The sequence below is a fragment of the Sander lucioperca genome, chromosome 19 (genome assembly GCF_008315115.2).
Source record: "Sander lucioperca isolate FBNREF2018 chromosome 19, SLUC_FBN_1.2, whole genome shotgun sequence".
Lineage (NCBI taxonomy): Eukaryota > Metazoa > Chordata > Actinopteri > Perciformes > Percidae > Sander > Sander lucioperca.
The window spans coordinates 5,573,440-5,593,566 of record NC_050191.1 but is presented as its reverse complement, the minus strand read 5'-3'; the positions used below and the strand labels follow the sequence as shown (position 1 = coordinate 5,593,566).

The window sequence follows — 20,127 nt, the reverse complement described above, 5'->3', positions numbered from 1 at the left end:
GGTGAACTAGTGTGTGTTGTAGCAGTGTTTTGCCATTGAGAACGAGCTAGCATAGGGTTAGCATGCTAACGGTTAGCCCCCTAGCCCCTCGTCTCAGCTAGTGACGTAGAAAGCCGTGCAGATGTTGACCAGCTCACCCAGAGACTGAAGACAGAAACCGGATCTCACTCTAAACAGCATGGAGGGTTTTATCAAAGTATGTATGAAGCACCAGAGACACAAAATAACTCCCCAAATCCCAGAAAAAGAGATTATTTTCATAATATGGGCACTTTAAAGCTCACTACATGACACTCAGATACTCTGATGACTGTACTTTGTCCCCAGTGGACTTCTTTACTTCCTGTCAACCTGCACATTGTTTTTCTGGGTCAAATTTAAAATTAAAACCATAAGACCAGTGTTTTTGTCACTTTGTCATTTTTTGTGTGCTTTTCTTGTTTTTTACCACGTATTTCAAAATTTTTCTGAAATGTTTGTCATTTTTTCGATGTTTTTGTCGATTTCTTTTTCAAATCTTCTTCAAAGTTGTTTTATCAACTTTCTTCTTCAAATGCTATAAAATTGACTAAAACACCCAAATTCAATGAAAGTAGTGAATTGATCATTTATTTAACTTGTGAAGAGCGTTTTGGGGAACCATCCACGTTATTTATTTGGACAATTTGGTTGAAAGAAACCCAAATGTTCCGATATAGAAACTTTTTAAAAATGGGTCAAATTTGACGCGAGGAAAACAGGAGGGTTAAGCATATTATCAGTACTCTCCAGTACTCACTAATACTCTCTAATACTCTCCAGTACTCTCTAATACTCTCTAATACTCTCCAGTACTCTCTAATACTCTCTAATACTCTCCAGTACTCTCTAATACTCTCCAGTACTCTCCAGTACTCTCTAATACTGATACCAGCGTTTTAGGGAGTATCGGAGGCTTTCTGATACTTCCAGTACTCTCTAATACCGATACCGGTAATACCAGCAGTAACCGGGGGTTACCGATACAGAACTAAAGGAACTTTATTAGAACAGATAAAGAATGCCATTAACCGCGAGTTAACTATGGACAACCATGCGTTAGTTTGCGATGAGATATTTGAAACTGTCTCGGGACCCGTTTGGTTCATCTCGCGGCCCGTCGGGGGTCCGGAGCCTCGGGTTGGGAACCCTTGGTGTTATTTGCTGGAGGGGTCGATGACGCGGCCCATGGCCAGCACGGAGCGGCTCGCCGCCTCGTACACGATGAAGAGGAAAGGTCTGTTGACCGTCAGGCGGGGGGGAAGAGTGGAGAACACGCTGGCTCCGCCTCCCGCTGTGATGTCATCATTCTCCGCCACCGACACACGAGACTTGTGATGAACCTGGAAAACACAAAACTCACCGTTAGCAACGACCACACCGTTAGCAACGAGCTTCAGAACTCACCGTTAGCAACAAGCTTTAGAGCTGGGGTGGTGGGTTTAGGGTGCTTAAAATGCTAGAGCTGGGGGTCCCTCTGAGGGAACTAGAGCTGGGGATCCCTCTGAGGGGAACTAGAGCTGGGAGGTCCCTCTGAGGGAACTAGAGCTGGGGATCCCTCTGAGGGGAACTAGAGCTGGGAGGTCCCTCTGAGAGAACTAGAGCTGGGGGTCCCTCTGAGGGAACTAGAGCTGGGGGTCCCTCTGAGAGAACTAGAGCTGGGGGTCCCTCTGAGAGAACTAGAGCTGGGGGTCCCTCTGAGGGAACTAGAGCTGGGGGTCCCTCTGAGAGAACTAGAGCTGGGGGTCCCTCTGAGGGAACTAGAGCTGGGGGTCCCTCTGAGAGAACTAGAGCTGGGGATCCCTCTGAGGGGAACTAGAGCTGGGGGTCCCTCTGAGAGAACTAGAGCTGGGGGTCCCTCTGAGGGAACTAGAGCTGGGGGTCCCTCTGAGAGAACTAGAGCTGGGGGTCCCTCTGAGAGAACTAGAGCTGGGGGGTCCATCTGAGGGAACTAGAGCTGGGGGTCCCTCTGAGAGAACTAGAGCTGGGGGTCCCTCTGAGGGAACTAGAGCTGGGGGTCCCTCTGAGAGAACTACAGCTGGGGGTCCCTCTGAGAGAACTAGAGCTGGGGGTCCCTCTGAGGGAACTAGAGCTGGGGGTCCCTCTGAGAGAACTAGAGCTGGGGGTCCCTCTGAGGGAACTAGAGCTGGGGATCCCTCTGAGGGAACTAGAGCTGAGGATCCCTCTGAGAGAACTAGAGCTGGGGGTCCCTCTTCTCTCTAGGAAGGCTACCCAGCATGCATTGGGCGGTGATGGACTCTGCTCAGACCTGGCTCATCTCCAACGAGCCTATCGTCTCTCTCACCTGTGTGAGTTTGAGTCCTTCGGCTCCGCCCATGTTGCTGATGTCAGCGTCGTCCTGAAACACCTGAGTGATGCCGAGCGTCTGCAGGACGTCCCGCAGAGAGTACGAACGCTCCAACAGGAAACGAGGAAGCTGCACCTCCAGCTTCCTGTTTACAAAATAAAACAGCAGAAAACTAGTTTCAAAATACATTTCATTTCTTTATCAAAGATCAAACTTTTAACTAGAACTGCAAGCAGTAATGACCGGGGGTCCAAGCCTCCCCAACCCGTGGAGCCCGCACGACGATGGCGGCGAGGCAAACGTCAGGAAATATCGCAATGCGCGAGCTGCAAGGTCCGTCGTAAACTGCAAATTTGGCTGAGATATCCTAATGTTCGTGTTTGGTGGCTAACTACAAAAATTAGTTTGTTCGTTATTTCCGTATATTTTAACGTAGCTAAATTCTTTTGATAACTTTTAGTCTGGTCCAACCGAGGATGCTATGTGCCAAGTTTCGTACAAATCGGACGCACGGCCTAGGAGGAGTTCGAAAAAGTAGGTTTACAACAAATCGTGATTTTACTGCAATAAATGTCTAGGCGGAAATGGGCGTGGCCTATATCACGTGATTTAGCTGAATTCAGGAACGCGGGGATGTAACGTTTTTGAATGTACGATGTACGGTATGGGAGTTATGGGGTGAAACCCATTCTTGTTTTTTATAGCGCCCCCTGCTGGTGGATATGTCTCATTCTTCCTTTCCAAGGCATGCATCACACTCTCTACTATCCGTTAAAGTTTCACTTGCGTAACTTGTACGTTGTAGGCTGCAGAACCACTTTGACCTCCGGAAAAATAACAATCTTTACGAATACATCAGAGCCCCCTCGGGCTTGGACCCCTAACTAGGGTAGTTGGTACTGGGACCCCCCTCAGGCTTGGACCCCTAACTAGGGTAGTTGGTACTGGGAGCCCCCTCGGGCTTGGACCCCTAACCAGGGTAGCTGGTACTGGGAGCCCCCTCGGGCTTGGACCCCTAACCAGGGTAGCTGGTACTGGGAGCCCCCTCGGGCTTGGACCCCTAACTAGGGTAGTTTGTACTGGGAGCCCCCTCGGGCTTGGACCCCTAACCAGGGTAGTTGGTACTGGGAGCCCCCTCGGGCTTGGACCCCTAACCAGGGTAGCTGGTACTGGGAGCCCCCTCGGGCTTGGACCCCTAACTAGGGTAGTTAAGATAACCAGATATTAGCGTGTTCTCAGTTCTGCTGGTTTTAGTAATCTGTTAAATCCAACAGACTGCTTGTTGGATTTAAAACTAATGAAAGGAAATCATTTCCAACTTTCTTTTGAATATAAAAGGCAGAACTAAAAAAACAATGACAAAAGAAAACAAAGGGTACTAAACAACAGTTGGTGACATTAAAGAACGGCTTGTTTATTGCTAAGGCCATATGGTCAAAATTAAATGATTTAATAATAATGTCTAACAATAAAAATAACATTTATTTACGTTGAATCCTCTACAGTAAAACACAGTCATACTTTACACCGTTTAGCGTTAGCTGTCAGCATTTTAACCGTTTTTAATCCAGCCATTAGCTAGCGGTAGGCTAAAGTTAGCTGCTGTCTAGTATAGTGTTAACTAGCTAGCGGTAGGCTAACGTTAGCTGCTGTCGAGTATAGTGTTAACTAGCTAGCGGTAGGCTAACGTTGGCTGCTGTTGAGTATAGTGTTAACTAGCTAGCGGTAGGCTAACGTTAGCTGCTGTCGAGTATAGTGTTAACTAGCTAGCGGTAGGCTAACGTTAGCTGCTGTTGAGTATAGTGTTAACTAGCGTCCCGTGCAGCGGTGTTTTTGTTGCCGTCTGTTTCAGAGCATCAGAGAGAAGAGCAGACATATCAGTGGCTCCAGATTTCGGTAGCCAGGGTTGGCAGGAAGAAGATTTTTACAAGTAAATGTTCCAGTTAATGATCCAGGCAGCACATTCTCATCTCCCTCCTTCATTTTACAGTCCAATGGTGGCTAGAACGGCTCCGGGTCAAACCTCAATATGGAATGGATTAATCTGCGTTATTTGATTTATTTTTTCTCAGATGAATTAATCAAAATTAACGCATTATTTTGACAGCCCTAATATATATATATATATATATATATATATATTAGGGCCGGGACTTTAACGCGTTAATTAATTACGCAAAAAATAAATAACATAATTTTAACCACACTTATTTTTGCACCGCGGAACGTTTTTCAATGAATGAGTTTCGACGGACCGATTATACTGGAGCACCAACTAGCGTTCTTGACTTCCGACAACAACAAACCACAGTGAACATGAACGAAGAAGCTGACGAGACCGCTTTGCTTGGCCCCGTGGATGGGAAATTTTGTTTTAAAAAACGAAAGGATGGAAGCGTCGACAAGAGCATGGTTGTGTGCAAGCTATGCAACAAGGAATTTGCGTATCACCGCAGCACATCGAGCCTCAAATATCACCTCAACGCAAAACACATAGGAGTTAGCGTGGACGTTAGCCCGACCGATTAAAATGCGATTAATTTCGATTAATTAATTACAAAGCCTCTAATTAATTAGATTAATTTTTTTAATCGAGTCCCGGCCCTAATATACATATATATATTGCGCCAGTTGATATTATGACAACAGTTTAAAAAACAATATATTGTGCAGCACTAAATTTAGTTTTATAAAACAATAGAGAGAGAATGAAGAAGGAGAGAGGAAGGGTTAGCTAGTCTCACGTCTTCTTCAGCTGTCTGATCCAGGCCTGGATCTTCTCTCCGGTCATTTCCTCTTCCACTGCTGTGACGTCCACGTCTTCGTCCGGCAGCACCACCAACATGGCCGCTCCGCCCGCCATCGGCAGCTTCAGCACGCCGGCCTTCAGCGAGCGGTCGTACGCCAGGAAGTACTTATCAGCCCGGAACATCATGGGAACCATGACCACGTGATACTTTCCCACGTAGAAACGCTCGTCCTGAGTCAAGGACTCGTTAAAGGACGGACTGAACCTCACTGCAAGAGACAAAATACAATCAAACTTTATTTATACAGACAGAAGAGTTATAAAATGACCCCCCCGTGATCCCCCCAGACAGATGATAGTTACCCTGGTATGACCCCCCTGTGACCCCCCCAGACAGATGATAGTTACCCTGGTGTGACCCCCCCAGACAGATGATAGTTACCCTGGTATGACCCCCCTGTGATCCCCCCCAGGACAGATGATAGTTACCCTGGTATGACCCCCCCCGTGACCCCCCCCCCAGACAGATGATAGTTACCCTGGTATAAGCCCCCCTGTGACCCCCCCCAGACAGATGATAGTTACCCTGGTATAACCCCCTCCCGTAACCCCCCCTGTGACCCCCCCCCTAGTTACCGTTGTATGCGGCAGCAGTGGCGAGCAGCAGCTGGGTCTGGGGCTCTGGGTCGGGCACCAGTTCCTGGACCTGGTCTCCAGTCATCTCCTCCGCCCACAGGTTGATGGCTTCGGCGGCCTCTGGCGGAGCCGCGTACGCCACATTCATCACGCTGCCGCCGAACTTGGTCTGCAGCAGGTCCAGGTAGGACGGAGACACCTGGACGCCTTGTGCCGGAAACACGGCCACGCCTTGCTTCAGGGTCATGGCGGCGCTGCCCTGCTGCACGCCGGCACTCAGAGTCTGGAACAGATCTGAGAACAAGAGAGAACCGCCGTTTATAGATTACATCAAACACACCTACTGTCTGAACTAGACCAGCCCCCCACCCGTAGACCAGCGCACCACAATCAGCCAGACACCACCTAGACCAGCCCCCCACCCGTAGACCAGCGCACCACAATCAGCCAGACACCACCCAGACCAGTCCACCACAATCAGCCAGACACCACCTAGACCAGCCCACCACAATCAGTCGGACACCACCTAGACCAGCGCACCACAATCAGCCAGACACCACCCAGACTAGTCCACCACAATCAGCCAGACACCACCTAGACCAGCCCACCACAATCAGCCGGACACCACCTAGACCAGCACACCACAATCAGCCAGACACCACCTAGACCAGTCCACCACAATCAGCCTGACACCACCTAGACCAGCCCATCACAATCAGCCAGACACCACCTAGACCAGTCCACCACAATCAGCCGGACACCACCTAGACCAGCCCACCACAATCAGCCTGACACCACCTAGACCAGCCCACCACCCGTAGACCAGCCCACTACAATCAGCCGGACACCACCCATCCTTGCACTCCCCTTCAACACAGCAGGGTTATATATTAGCACCATCCACCAGCCTAATGCTTGTAACAACACAGCAGGGTTATAAACTAGCACCATCCACCAGCCTAATGCTTGTAACAACACAGCAGGGTTATAAACTAGCACCATCCACCAGACTAATGCTTGTAACAACACAGCAGGGTTATAAACTAGCACCATCCACCAGACTAATGCTTGTAACAACACAGCAGGGTTATAAACTAGCACCATCCACCAGACTAATGCTTGTAACAACACAGCAGGGTTATAAACTAGCACTATCCACCAGCCTAATGCTTGTAAAATATGCAGGTGTCTGCTAGATTTGCTTCACTCATCATCTTTGTTTGCTAACATGAGATATTTACACAGATAAAAGCCATATTTACCATCAGGATCATTAGTTTTGAGTTGATAATTCTTTGTCCTATTGCAACCTGTATTCCTTTTGAATTAGAATACTTAACCCCTGACCCACCTGGCAGTGTATCTGACCCCTGACCCACCTGGCAGTGTATCTGACCCCTGACCCACCTGGCAGTGTCTGCGGGTCCAGTCCGGTGAGAGTGAGTCCCTGCAGCAGCTGTTCCTGGGTCGACCCGTTGGCGGCGCTGAGCAGCGCCAGCAGCGCGGCCGACAGCGTGAACGTTGACAGGAAGACGTTGTCGTCGGTCCGGCTGCAGACGGCTCGGTACAGCCTCGCGCCGAAGTCTGCATTCCTATTGGTCAGATCGTCCAGGGAGGAGTCGGCGGGCTCGGAGGAGACCAGAGTTAGCAGGAGCAGGCCGACCAATGAGAGAGCAGCACAGGGAGGCATGGTCACAGCGCCCTCTGCTGGGCCAGAACACACATTTATTTATTCTCATTTAATAAGAGGAGACACTGCAGGGAAACATTTAACCAACAGATATCAGCAGATTATTACTGACATTAAGACTAGTTTTCTATAATGTATGTATGAATATGTAAATGAGGCATGAACTTAGGAGAAATCTACAGACACAAGTCTGAATATATATATATATATATATATATATATATATATATATATATATATATATATATAAATATTAGTGCTGTCAGTTAAACGCGTTATTAACGGCGTTAACGCAAACCCATTTTAACGGCGTCAATTTTTTTAGCGCAAGATTAACGTTCTTTTTGGCCTAAGCAAACTTTGTAGTTTTTTTCACATTTTCACACTGTTGCAACCAAGGTTATTATAGTTTTGCATTTTTCATTAGTTTTTATTTTTATTTTGTTTTGACTTTTTGTTTTCAAATTCAATTTAGTTTTAATTAGTTTTTATTGCGGGTTTGCTAGTTTAGTTTAGTTTTTATTTTTTGAAAATGCTTAGTTTTAGTTTAGTTTTTATTAGTTTTAGTCTTTTTGTGTAATATGGGTTATTTGTCGGGGGATTCAAAAAGGTCAGAAAAAGTATTGTGTAATAATAACTCAACAAAAACATTATACAATTTTGGAAATATGTATTCACAATGTATTCAACAATAACACCAGTAAATAAAATGTAGCCTACATAAGGTCATAAATATGTAAACAGTCTACACAAGACGCAGCAGTAAGAGCAAAATGTGTAAGTGACGTGTTCCAGGAAAAAAACCTAAATAGCCAACAGACTAAAGAAGACAGACATCAACAGGTGTTTTCAACTTTGGTTCGAGTAAAGTGGCGAACTTTTTGAAGTCAATCGAGTCTCACAGTTGTGTAGACATCCCAGTATCAATCCACATATTAACCCACGCTTCCTCCCGTTTTTGGTGTTCCTGCGTATTTACTAACCAGCAGCTGTCAGGTCGCCGATGAACCGGTGCTGACGCCAGGCCGGTTACCTGGTCAGACACAACGCAGGTAACCGGTACTGAGGCCAGGCCTGCTACATATAGAAATTTGGCGATTAATGCAATATATATATATATATATATATATATATATATATATATATATATATATATATATATATTGCATATACAGTCATGTGAAAAAATTAGGACACCCATGCTAAAGTTGACTAAAAAGAGGAATAAAAAAATCATCTTTTGGAAATTGATCTTAATGCCTTAATTAAAGAAATTATGAAAAATCCAATCTTTAAGGACTCCAATTTTCTTTGTGAATGAATAATGTATCGTAAATAAATAAATGTTCTTCCTTAAAATACAGGGGCCATAAGTCCATAAGTATGTGATGATGTGGGGGTATGGTGAAGGGTATGTGATGATGTGGGGTATGGTGAAGGGTATGTGATGATGTGGGGTATGGTGAAGGGTATGTGATGATGTGGGGGTATGGTGAAGGGTATGTGATGATGTGGGGTATGGTGAAGGGTATGTGATGATGTGGGGGTATGGTGAAGGGTATGTGATGATGTGGGGGTATGGTGAAGGGTATGTGATGAGGTGGGGTATGGTGAAGGGTATGTGATGATGTGGGGTATGGTGAAGGGTATGTGATGATGTGGGGGTATGGTGAAGGGTATGTGATGATGTGGGGGTATGGTGAAGGGTATGTGATGATGTGGGGTATGGTGAAGGGTATGTGATGATGTGGGGTATGGTGAAGGGTATGTGATGATGTGGGGTATGGTGAAGGGTATGTGATGATGTGGGGTATGGTGAAGGGTATGTGATGATGTGGGGTATGGTGAAGGGTATGTGATGATGTGGGGTATGGTGAAGGGTATGTGATGATGTGGGGTATGGTGAAGGGTATGTGATGATGTGGGGGTATGGTGAAGGGTATGTGATGATGTGGGGTATGGTGAAGGGTATGTGATGATGTGGGGTATGGTGAAGGGTATGTGATGATGTGGGGTATGGTGAAGGGTATGTGATGATGTGGGGTATGGTGAAGGGTATGTGATGATGTGGGGTATGGTGAAGGGTATGTGATGATGTGGGGGTATGGTGAAGGGTATGTGATGATGTGGGGGTATGGTGAAGGGTATGTGATGATGTGGGGTATGGTGAAGGGTATGTGATGATGTGGGGGTATGGTGAAGGGTATGTGATGATGTGGGGTATGGTGAAGGGTATGTGATGATGTGGGGTATGGTGAAGGGTATGTGATGATGTGGGGTATGGTGAAGGGTATGTGATGATGTGGGGTATGGTGAAGGGTATGTGATGATGTGGGGGTATGGTGAAGGGTATGTGATGATGTGGGGTATGGTGAAGGGTATGTGATGATGTGGGGGTATGGTGAAGGGTATGTGATGATGTGGGGTATGGTGAAGGGTATGTGATGATGTGGGGGTATGGTGAAGGGTATGTGATGATGTGGGGGCCAAGGGAACTTTATCAGGATGCATAGTATCCTGGATCCATGAAATAACTGGCCTTTCAAAATAAAAGTCTGCCTGCCTCTATGGGAATTTAACATAGGGGTGGACTGACTTATGGCCCCTGTATTTTAAGGAAGAACATTTATTTATTTACGATACATTATTCATTCACAAAGAAAATTGGTGTCCTTAAAGATTGGATTCTTCCTCATTTTTTTAATTAAGGCATTAAGATCAATTTCCTAAAGATGATTTTTTATTCCTCTTTTTAGTCAACTTTAGCATGGGTGTCCTAATTTGTTCACATGACTGTATATAAGAAATATTTAAATTACACTTTTTGGATATTTTTTCACTTTTTTCTGACATTTTCTAGAAAATAATCTGCAGACTAATGGATCCGACCGGCTGGTCTAAGTCTAAATGTTTAAATATCCAGATGAGGCATTATTAAAAGCTATCTTTTGGTGAATTTTGGGAGAAATCTACAGACACAGAGTCTGAAAGATGTCATGTTAGGGAGATAAAGAGACACAAATCTATGAATTAAAGATCGTTTTTAGCCTGAAGCTAAACAGCATTTATGATATAAGAGGAGATGGTCCGACGTAATGACGTCATGATGAACCTGGAGAAATTAATAAATTATTAATATATAATGTTTAGGAGCACGCAGTTAGAAAGCCAGAGACACACGGAGTCTGCGCAGATCAGAGCACATCTGCTGTCTAATCGATCAGGGAACATATCAGTGATGTAATGATGGTAAACAGCTGATCAGCAGCCGGAGACAGCCGAGCAGAACCGAGCCGAGCCGAAGAGAAAGAAGAGAAAGAGTTTCTGACCTTTAGTTCTGTTGATCTTCTGGTTTTCTGATATTTTGAGACGTTTTTCTGATCTAAAGCTTCACGAGCTGCGCATCAACATCCAGCTCGCTCCCGATCGCCCTCAGCATCACTTCCGGTCACTGCTTTTCAAAATAAGAGTCCCGTGTCTGCAGCGTTCAGAAAAACAAAGTGATTGATTTAATTTCACACAAACAAATAAAATACGGATGAACACAGTCAAGTGGTTGCCAGGCAACAGAACCAAAATGTCAGATAAACACTTAAACATTCATGTTGGATACAACTATTTTTAAATGATTATTTTTAAATAAACTTCTTCATGAAAACGTTTAATTTAACATGAACTCAAACTATTTAATCTTTTAATAATTCATTCATTCTGAAAACTCCTCACCTGTTTCTATCACTCCGTTGTCATGGAGATTTCAGAACTTTGACAAATTTCACATTTCCTCAACATTTATAAACAAAATTAATTTAAAAACAGTTAAACACAGCTCAAGTAATCAGGCTGAAACAAACACGTTAAATAAATAAACAAAATATAAACGTTTCAGTTCATGCTTTTATTTTGAAAGCGCCGTCTCAGAACCTTACCGCGCAGGCGCAGAGCCAGCAGCCTGACGTCATGGTGTTGTGTGCATAGTCAGTATATATAATGGAGCAGCAGGTCCCGTGTCTCTGGACGGAGACCAGTGAAGTCTCTTTCCCGGTGATGGCTGAGCGTTACTGAGCAGCCTCCAACTGAGCTTGAAGACGTAGATGTGACGTGAGCAACCTGTCTGAAAGTTGGAAGTCTTCTGGTAGCTGTGCCAAGAGAAATCTCAATCATTCCCAATCTAGCAGAGACGGAGAGCGTAGGTATATGTAAGGAGATAACGGGGGCCATCAAAATGGCGCCATAGGATCTACGGGTTGTGTGTGGGGCCTGTCTGTTTAAATAAAAGGAGGTTTAAACCAGAAAACTTTATTTAAAGATCTCAAAATCAATTCAGACAATAAAACACATCCATAAAATCATAATCAGATAAAATCATAATAAATCAGATAAAATCAGAAGAATGAATCTGAATAACTGTCAGAGACAGGAACATTAAGCAGCCAGCCCTGACCTGCTGAGATCATCTCCGCTCTCCTGTTGTCTTCAGGTCAAATCTGACCCAGTTTCATAAAGTTTCTTATTATAAATCTTCAAAATAAAATAACGTGGATGTTTCCGTACTCTCTCACACGTTAAAATATATTATAATAACTCACCAGCTCACGACTCTCACTGGGTTTGGGCGTTTTATTCTGTTTTATAGCATTTGAAGAAGAACATCGATACGACAAAAACTTCAAAAAAAGTGCAGAAAACAGTCGACAAAGACATCGGAAACAATTACGAAATACGTAAAAAACAAAATTACAAAAAACGTAAAAAACAAGTTACGAAATAACACATCTGTTATAACACATCCCTCTGTGTGTTATAACACATCTGTCTGTGTTATAACACATCTGTCTGAGCCGTCCACTCCTAGGACGCCTTCCCTCCAGACGGCGGCATTTCGCCCGTCCCGGGCCAGATGTGGAGCGAACGCCACCTCCAGCCTGCGGAGGGCGCTGCTCTGGTCGCCCCGGGCAACCGTCCCCTGGAGACGCCGCATCATCAGCCGAACCATCACCTGATTGGCCCAGGCCAGCCCCAGAGCCGGGGACACGGCGCCAGACACAGGCCTGAGACACACAGAGACACCGCTCATCACATCAGTCTGAAAACACTCCTTAAATACGCTGAAATATTCACAGACGCTGGTCTGGCTGATGCACATTCTTCATCAATCTCAGAGAGAAAACGGTAACTTTACCCCAAACTGTCATCAGAGCCGAAAACATCCGTCACCTGAAACACACACACAGGACAGGTGAGAGAGACAGAGACACAGGACAGGTGAGAGAGACAGAGGACAGGTGAGAGAGACAGAGGACAGGTGAGAGAGTGTGTGTGTCTCTGTGTGTGTGTGTGTATATATATAAATAAAAGTGTGTGTGTGTGTGTGTGTGTGTTACCTGGTTGATACAGAGAACAGGTGTGTTGAACTCCAGGCTCAGCGTGTGCAGTGTGTGTGAGAAGCTGATCAGCTGTTTGCTCCTCTCTAGCCAATCAGAAGCCAGGAACTCCGACCTGAACAGCGCGGCCACCGAGTCCACCACCAGGAGGCGTACGTGACGGCGAGCCAGCAGCAGCGGGACGCGGCGAGACAGACACACCTGCAGGGCGCCCTGCAGGGAGACGCACAATCACTCAACACTGTTACACCATAGTCTTCACTGTTACACCATAGTCCTCACTGTTACACCATAGTCCTCACTGTTACACCATAGTCCTCACTGTTACACCATAGTCCTCACTGTTACACCATAGTCTTCACTGTTACACCATAGTCTTCACTGTTATACTCACTGTTATACCATAGTCTTCACTGTTATACTCACTGTTATACCATCGTCTTCACTGTTACACCATAGTCTTCACTGTTACACTCACTGTTATACCATCGTCTTCACTGTTACACCATCGTCTTCACTGTTACACCATCGTCTTCACTGTTACACCATCGTCTTCACTGTTACACCATCGTCCTCACTGTTATACTCACTGTTATACCAGTCTTCACTGTTACACTCACTGTTATACCATAGTCCTCACTGTTACACTCACTGTTATACCATAGTCCTCACTGTTACACTCACTGTTACACCATAGTCTTCACTGTTACACCATAGTCTTCACTGTTACACCATAGTCTTCACTGTTATACTCACTGTTACACAATAGTCTTCACTGTTATACTCACTGTTACACCATAGTCTTCACTGTTATACTCACTGTTACACCATAGTCTTCACTGTTATACTCACTGTTACACCATCGTCTTCACTGTTATACTCACTGTTACACCATAGTCTTCACTGTTATACTCACTGTTACACCATCGTCTTCACTGTTACACCATCGTCTTCACTGTTATACTCACTGTTATACCAGTCTTCACTGTTACACTCACTGTTATACCATAGTCCTCACTGTTACACTCACTGTTATACCATAGTCTTCACTGTTACACTCACTGTTATACCATAGTCCTCACTGTTACACTCACTGTTACACCATAGTCTTCACTGTTACACCATAGTCTTCACTGTTACACCATAGTCTTCACTGTTACACCATAGTCTTCACTGTTACACCATAGTCTTCACTGTTACACCATAGTCTTCACTGTTATACTCACTGTTATACCATCGTCTTCACTGTTACACCATAGTCTTCACTGTTATACTCACTGTTATACCATCGTCTTCACTGTTATACTCACTGTTATACCATCGTCTTCACTGTTACACCATCGTCTTCACTGTTCTACTCACTGTTATACCAGTCTTCACTGTTACACTCACTGTTATACCATAGTCCTCACTGTTACACTCACTGTTATACCATAGTCCTCACTGTTACACTCACTGTTACACCATAGTCTTCACTGTTACACCATAGTCCTCACTGTTACACTCACTGTTATACCATAGTCCTCACTGTTACACTCACTGTTATACCATAGTCCTCACTGTTACACTCACTGTTACACCATAGTCTTCACTGTTACACCATAGTCTTCACTGTTACACCATAGTCTTCACTGTTATACTCACTGTTATACCATCGTCTTCACTGTTACACCATAGTCTTCACTGTTATACTCACTGTTACACCATAGTCTTCACTGTTATACTCACTGTTACACCATCGTCTTCACTGTTACACCATCGTCTTCACTGTTACACCATCGTCTTCACTGTAACACCATCGTCTTCACTGTAACACCATAGTCTTCACTGTAACACCATAGTCTTCACTGTTATACTCACTGTTACATCATCGTCTTCACTGTTACACCATCGTCTTCACTGTTACACCATCGTCTTCACTGTTACACCATCGTCTTCACTGTTACACCATCGTCTTCACTGTTACACCATCGTCTTCACTGTTATACTCACTGTTATACCATAGTCTTCATTGTTATACCATAGTCTTCACTGTTACACCATAGTCTTCACTGTAACACCATAGTCTTCACTGTAATACCATAGTCTTCACTGTTACACCATAGTCTTCACTGTTATATTCACTGTTATACCATAGTCTTCATTGTTATACCATAGTCTTCACTGTAATACCATAGTCTTCACTGTTATACCAGTCTTCACTGTTATACTCACTGTAATACCATAGTCTTCACTGTTACACCATAGTCTTCACTGTTACACCATAGTCTTCACTGTTACACCATAGTCTTCACTGTTACACCATAGTCTTCACTGTTACACCATAGTCTTCACTGTTACACCATAGTCTTCACTGTTACACCATAGTCTTCACTGTTACACCATAGTCTTCACTGTTACACCATAGTCTTCACTGTTACACCATAGTCTTTACTGTTATACTCACTGTTACACCATAGTCTTCACTGTTATACTCACTGTTATACCATCGTCTTCACTGTTATACTCACTGTTACACCATCGTCTTCACTGTTACACCATAGTCTTCACTGTTACACCATAGTCTTCACTGTTATACTCACTGTTACACCATCGTCTTCACTGTTACACCATCGTCTTCACTGTTACACCATCGTCTTCACTGTTACACCATCGTCTTCACTGTTACACCATCGTCTTCACTGTTACACCATAGTCTTCACTGTAATACCATAGTCTTCACTGTTACACCATAGTCTTCACTGTAACACCATAGTCTTCACTGTAACACCATAGTCTTCACTGTTACACCATAGTCTTCACTGTTACACCATAGTCTTCACTGTTATACTCACTGTTATACCATAGTCTTCATTGTTATACCATAGTCTTCACTGTAATACCATAGTCTTCACTGTTATACCAGTCTTCACTGTTATACTCACTGTAATACCATAGTCTTCACTGTTACACCATAGTCTTCACTGTTATACCAGTCTTCACTGTTACACCATAGTCTTCACTGTTATACTCACTGTTACACCATAGTCTTCACTGTTATACTCACTGTTATACCACCGTCTTCACTGTTACACCATAGTCTTCACTGTTACACCATAGTCTTCACTGTTATACTCACTGTTATACCATCGTCTTCACTGTTACACCATAGTCTTCACTGTTACACCATAGTCTTCACTGTTATACTCACTGTTACACCATAGTCTTCACTGTTATACTCACTGTTATACCATCGTCTTCACTGTTACACCATAGTCTTCACTGTTATACTCACTGTTATACCATCGTCTTCACTGTTATACTCACTGTTACACCATCGTCTTCACTGTTACACCATAGTCTTCACTGTAACACCATAGTCTTCACTGTAACACCATAGTCTTCACTGTAACACCATAGTCTTCACTGTTATACTCACTGTTACACCATCGTCTTCACTGTTACACCATCGTCTTCACTGTAATACCATAGTCTTCACTGTTACACCATAGTCTTCACTGTTACACCATAGTCTTCACTGTTATACTCACTGTTATACCATAGTCTTCATTGTTATACCATAGTCTTCACTGTAATACCATAGTCTTCACTGTTATACCAGTCTTCACTGTTATACTCACTGTAATACCATAGTCTTCACTGTTACACCATAGTCTTCACTGTTATACTCACTGTTATACCATAGTCTTCACTGTTACACCATAGTCTTCACTGTTATACTCACTGTTATACCATAGTATTCACTGTTACACCATAGTCTTCACTGTTACACCATAGTCTTCACTGTTACACCATAGTCTTCACTGTTATACTCACTGTTATACCATAGTCTTCACTGTTACACCATAGTCTTCACTGTTATACTCACTGTTACACCATAGTCTTCACTGTTACACCATAGTCTTCACTGTTATACTCACTGTTACACCATAGTCTTCACTGTTATACCATCGTCTTCACTGTTATACTCACTGTTATACCATCGTCTTCACTGTTACACCATAGTCTTCACTGTTACACCATAGTCTTCACTGTAACACCATAGTCTTCACTGTAACACCATAGTCTTCACTGTAACACCATAGTCTTCACTGTTATACTCACTGTTACACCATCGTCTTCACTGTTACACCATCGTCTTCACTGTTACACCATCGTCTTCACTGTTACACCATCGTCTTCACTGTAATACCATAGTCTTCACTGTTACACCATAGTCTTCACTGTTACACCATAGTCTTCACTGTTATACTCACTGTTATACCATAGTCTTCATTGTTATACCATAGTCTTCACTGTTATACTCACTGTTATACCATAGTCTTCATTGTTATACCATAGTCTTCACTGTAATACCATAGTCTTCACTGTTACACCATAGTCTTCACTGTAATACCATAGTCTTCACTGTTACACCATAGTCTTCACTGTTACACCATAGTCTTCACTGTTATACTCACTGTTATACCATAGTCTTCATTGTTATACCATAGTCTTCACTGTAATACCATAGTCTTCACTGTTACACCATAGTCTTCACGGTTATACTCACTGTTACACCATAGTCTTCACTGTTATACTCACTGTTACACCATCGTCTTCACTGTTACACCATAGTCTTCATTGTTATACCATCGTCTTCACTGTTATACCATAGTCTTTACTGTTAGCGGGGTTTGCAGTTTTTCGATGATGTTCACGTCGCGTAATTACGTCACTTCATAACGTTCCCATGGCAACAGGGGAAAATGGCTGCTCTTGTGTGAAGTAAACGCAACATTTTTCAACTTTCTGCTAAGATATATGGAACTTTTTTGCAACAGAAATGCGGGGATTATGAAATCATGCAAGCCCCGCATATTCGTGCGGAAATCGGCAGTTTATGCGGCGAAAGTGCAGCGTGTTTGAAAAAATGCGGGCCGCATTTTTTTCAAACACGCTGCACTTTGCGGACTTTGGCTGATTATGCGTTGAATTATGAGATCACATAATGACGTTGTTCTGGAGGGAATGATTCGGTGTTGCTCCCACACCTCACGGTGGCGGTAAAACGGCGAGCGTGTTCGGTGTGTCTGAGACTCACCAGGTCAGCGGCGTGCTCCACGTAGACGTGGTCGCTGAAGCCCCGGCGGCTGATCAGATCCAGCGGGACGTCAGGACGCAGAGAAGACTGACCCAGGATCAGCTGCTGCAGGCGCCGGATAGGGAACGAGTCCTCCGTGCAGATATACACCGCTCCTACAGACACACAGAGTTACAGACCGGCAGCGAACGCACCGCTCCTACAGACACACAGAGTTACAGACCGGCAGCGAACGCACCGCTCCTACAGACACACAGAGTTACAGACCGGCAGCGAACGCACCGCCCCTATAGACACACAGAGTTACAGACCGGCAGCGAACGCACCGCCCTTATAGACACACATAGTTACAGACCGGCAGGGAACGCACCGCCCCTACGGGACACACAGAGTTACAGACCGGCAGCGAACGCACCGCCCCTATAGACACACAGAGTTACAGACCGGCAGCGAATGCACCGCCCCTATAGACACACAGAGTTACAGACCAGCAGCGAATGCAGCGCTCCTACAGGACACACAGAGTTACAGACCAGCAGCGAATGCAGCACTCCTACAGGACAGCTGTTAGTTTACCACAACACAGAGCAGACACCACCATCAGACAGCTGTTAGTCTAACACAACACAGAGCAGACACTACCATCAGTGGTGATACAGGGTAACGTTGACTGACCTGAGTCCAGCCCTCCGTACTGTGCTGGGTACTGGACCGACAGGCAGAGCTGCAGAGCCAGCTGAGTCTTCCCCGCTCCGCTCTCTCCACACAGCTCAGTGACGCCCCCCACAGGCAGACCCCCCCGCAGCAGCTCGTCTAGGACGGGACAGCCCACGCTCAGTCTGAGGCCGCACTCTCCACGCTGCAGTAGGACGGCTACACACACACACACACACAAGTTAGTGCATGCTGTCACATCATTACTCATCTATGTATATCTTACCTGGGGTGGGGGGGTATATCTGACTGGTGGGGGGGATGTGGGGAGGTATACCTTACCTGGGGTGGGAGGGTATATTACCTGGGGTGGGGGGGGGGGTTATATTACCTGGGGTGGGGGGGCGGCGTCTGCAGGCCGTAGCAGCGGCGCTCTGCAGCTGCTGGACGTCTGAGCGGGACAGACCGGTGAGTCTCTGCAGGTCTGGACCGGAAACACACAACGCCTCGCGCACGGACTTCAGTTTCACTGAAAGGGGGGGGGGGCAACAAGGCAACCATGGCAACGGAAACACCACAGAGCGGCACACGGCTTACATTTCACATCTTACAACTGAACTCTCCAACCAAACTCCATTATACATCTGACCGTTTTAACGGCATCTTATCTACATCAACATCACTTAAGGAACATTTGGCGTACATGCATTCATCATCAAAACATAACTAAAGTCCCAACATTACTACGTTAAGTTAAAACTAATCTACACATCTTTCCCCGATAGACATTTAAGATAAAGTATGCGCCGATAGTACTACTAAAACATCTAGTTTAGGGCAATGTGTTCCGTTATGGCTATATAGTCAATACATTTGAAAATATTCGCTAAAACATTAAATTGTGGTTTATCTGAAGGGAGCTCCGTCTATACACGGCCACCTATTCATTACACAGCTACAGTTCAGCTTCTAGAGGAACTCCGTACAAAATCTCGCGGTTTTAAGTCGGCCTTAACAACGACGTTATAGGACTGAACGTTACATCTGGAAGAGGATTTAACGTACATAACATCTAGTTGTATACACTTTATGATGGCCGATTACAATATTAAAACATATAGCCTAAGACAAAGTGTTAGTTTGTGTTATATAATGTTACTACATTTGATGGTAAGCGATGAAATGTTGAATTGTGATATTTCTGAGTGAAGCCTGGAGGGTAGGCTGTTTTACCTCTCCTAACGGATGCTATGATCCTGGGGTTGAGCTCCAGTTGGTCCCAGTCCATCTCCCCGCTGGGGACATGCTGTCCCCGCCGCTGCTTCCCTCTCACACTGCGACAACAACTCACAAAACCGGCTTTAATTCACTAATTAATACGTTTCTGCCCGGTCCACTTCACACACCAAATACCCGCCAGAATACGAAACGTCATCACGCACCGCCTGTTGGAAGGAACCATTTATCCGGCTCGGCGGGGGTAACACGTCAAGTAAATCCAGTTTATTTTCTTATATATTAACAATGTAACCTTTTTTATTTCATAACTAAAACACGTAATGCAAACTAATAACTTTTAATACAATTTGTAATTCTTCCCGCCAT

The 20,127-nt window shown here is 44.7% G+C and overlaps 2 protein-coding genes across 4 annotated transcripts; both read right to left on the bottom strand.

Annotated features, from left to right (window-relative positions):
• Positions 1-976: 976 nt before the first annotated feature.
• LOC116061130 (protein Z-dependent protease inhibitor-like) lies at positions 977-10,886 on the bottom strand. Of its 2 annotated transcripts, none has more exons than XM_031315059.2 (6): positions 10,731-10,886; positions 7,119-7,415; positions 5,712-6,005; positions 5,071-5,344; positions 2,324-2,471; positions 977-1,361 (listed from the first exon to the last, which is right to left on the bottom strand). In XM_031315059.2, exons 2-6 carry the CDS (start codon positions 7,399-7,401, stop codon positions 1,176-1,178), a joined length of 1,185 nt encoding a protein of 394 aa, XP_031170919.1. In that variant the 5' UTR covers positions 7,402-7,415; positions 10,731-10,886; the 3' UTR covers positions 977-1,175. The 2 variants fall into 2 exon arrangements, with proteins under 2 accessions (XP_031170919.1, XP_031170926.1); XM_031315066.1 differs by having other exon boundaries at positions 7,119-7,418; positions 10,731-10,864.
• A 1,186-nt stretch (positions 10,887-12,072) lies between these two features.
• On the bottom strand, positions 12,073-19,969 carry xrcc3 (X-ray repair complementing defective repair in Chinese hamster cells 3). Of its 2 annotated transcripts, XM_031315075.2 has the most exons (7): positions 19,756-19,969; positions 18,914-19,051; positions 18,544-18,741; positions 17,869-18,023; positions 12,786-12,998; positions 12,584-12,618; positions 12,073-12,452 (listed from the first exon to the last, which is right to left on the bottom strand). In XM_031315075.2, exons 1-7 carry the CDS (start codon positions 19,808-19,810, stop codon positions 12,203-12,205), a joined length of 1,044 nt encoding a protein of 347 aa, XP_031170935.1. In that variant the 5' UTR covers positions 19,811-19,969; the 3' UTR covers positions 12,073-12,202. The 2 variants fall into 2 exon arrangements, with proteins under 2 accessions (XP_031170935.1, XP_035850901.1); XM_035995008.1 differs by lacking the exon at positions 18,544-18,741 and having other exon boundaries at positions 12,076-12,452; positions 19,756-19,967.
• Between the last annotated feature and the right edge of the window lie 158 nt (positions 19,970-20,127).

What these genes read in the sequence shown, in the direction of transcription:
- xrcc3 (XM_031315075.2), bottom strand. Translation starts at nt 19,810, where the DNA reads ATGGACTGGGACCAACTGGAGCTCAACCCCAGGATCATAGCATCCGTT. An exon ending in GTACGGAGGGCTGGACTCAG is followed by an intron (nt 18,024 to 18,543) that starts GTCAGTCAACGT and finishes GTGTGTCTGTAG; the next exon opens with GAGCGGTGTATATCTGCACG. An exon ending in CTGTTCTCTGTATCAACCAG is followed by an intron (nt 12,619 to 12,785) that starts GTAACACACACA and finishes TGTGTGTTTCAG; the next exon opens with GTGACGGATGTTTTCGGCTC.
- LOC116061130 (XM_031315059.2), bottom strand. Translation starts at nt 7,401, where the DNA reads ATGCCTCCCTGTGCTGCTCTCTCATTGGTCGGCCTGCTCCTGCTAACT. An exon ending in CACTGCTGCCGCATACAACG is followed by an intron (nt 5,345 to 5,711) that starts GTAACTAGGGGG and finishes TGTCTCTTGCAG; the next exon opens with TGAGGTTCAGTCCGTCCTTT. An exon ending in ATCAGACAGCTGAAGAAGAC is followed by an intron (nt 2,472 to 5,070) that starts GTGAGACTAGCT and finishes TTTTGTAAACAG; the next exon opens with GAAGCTGGAGGTGCAGCTTC.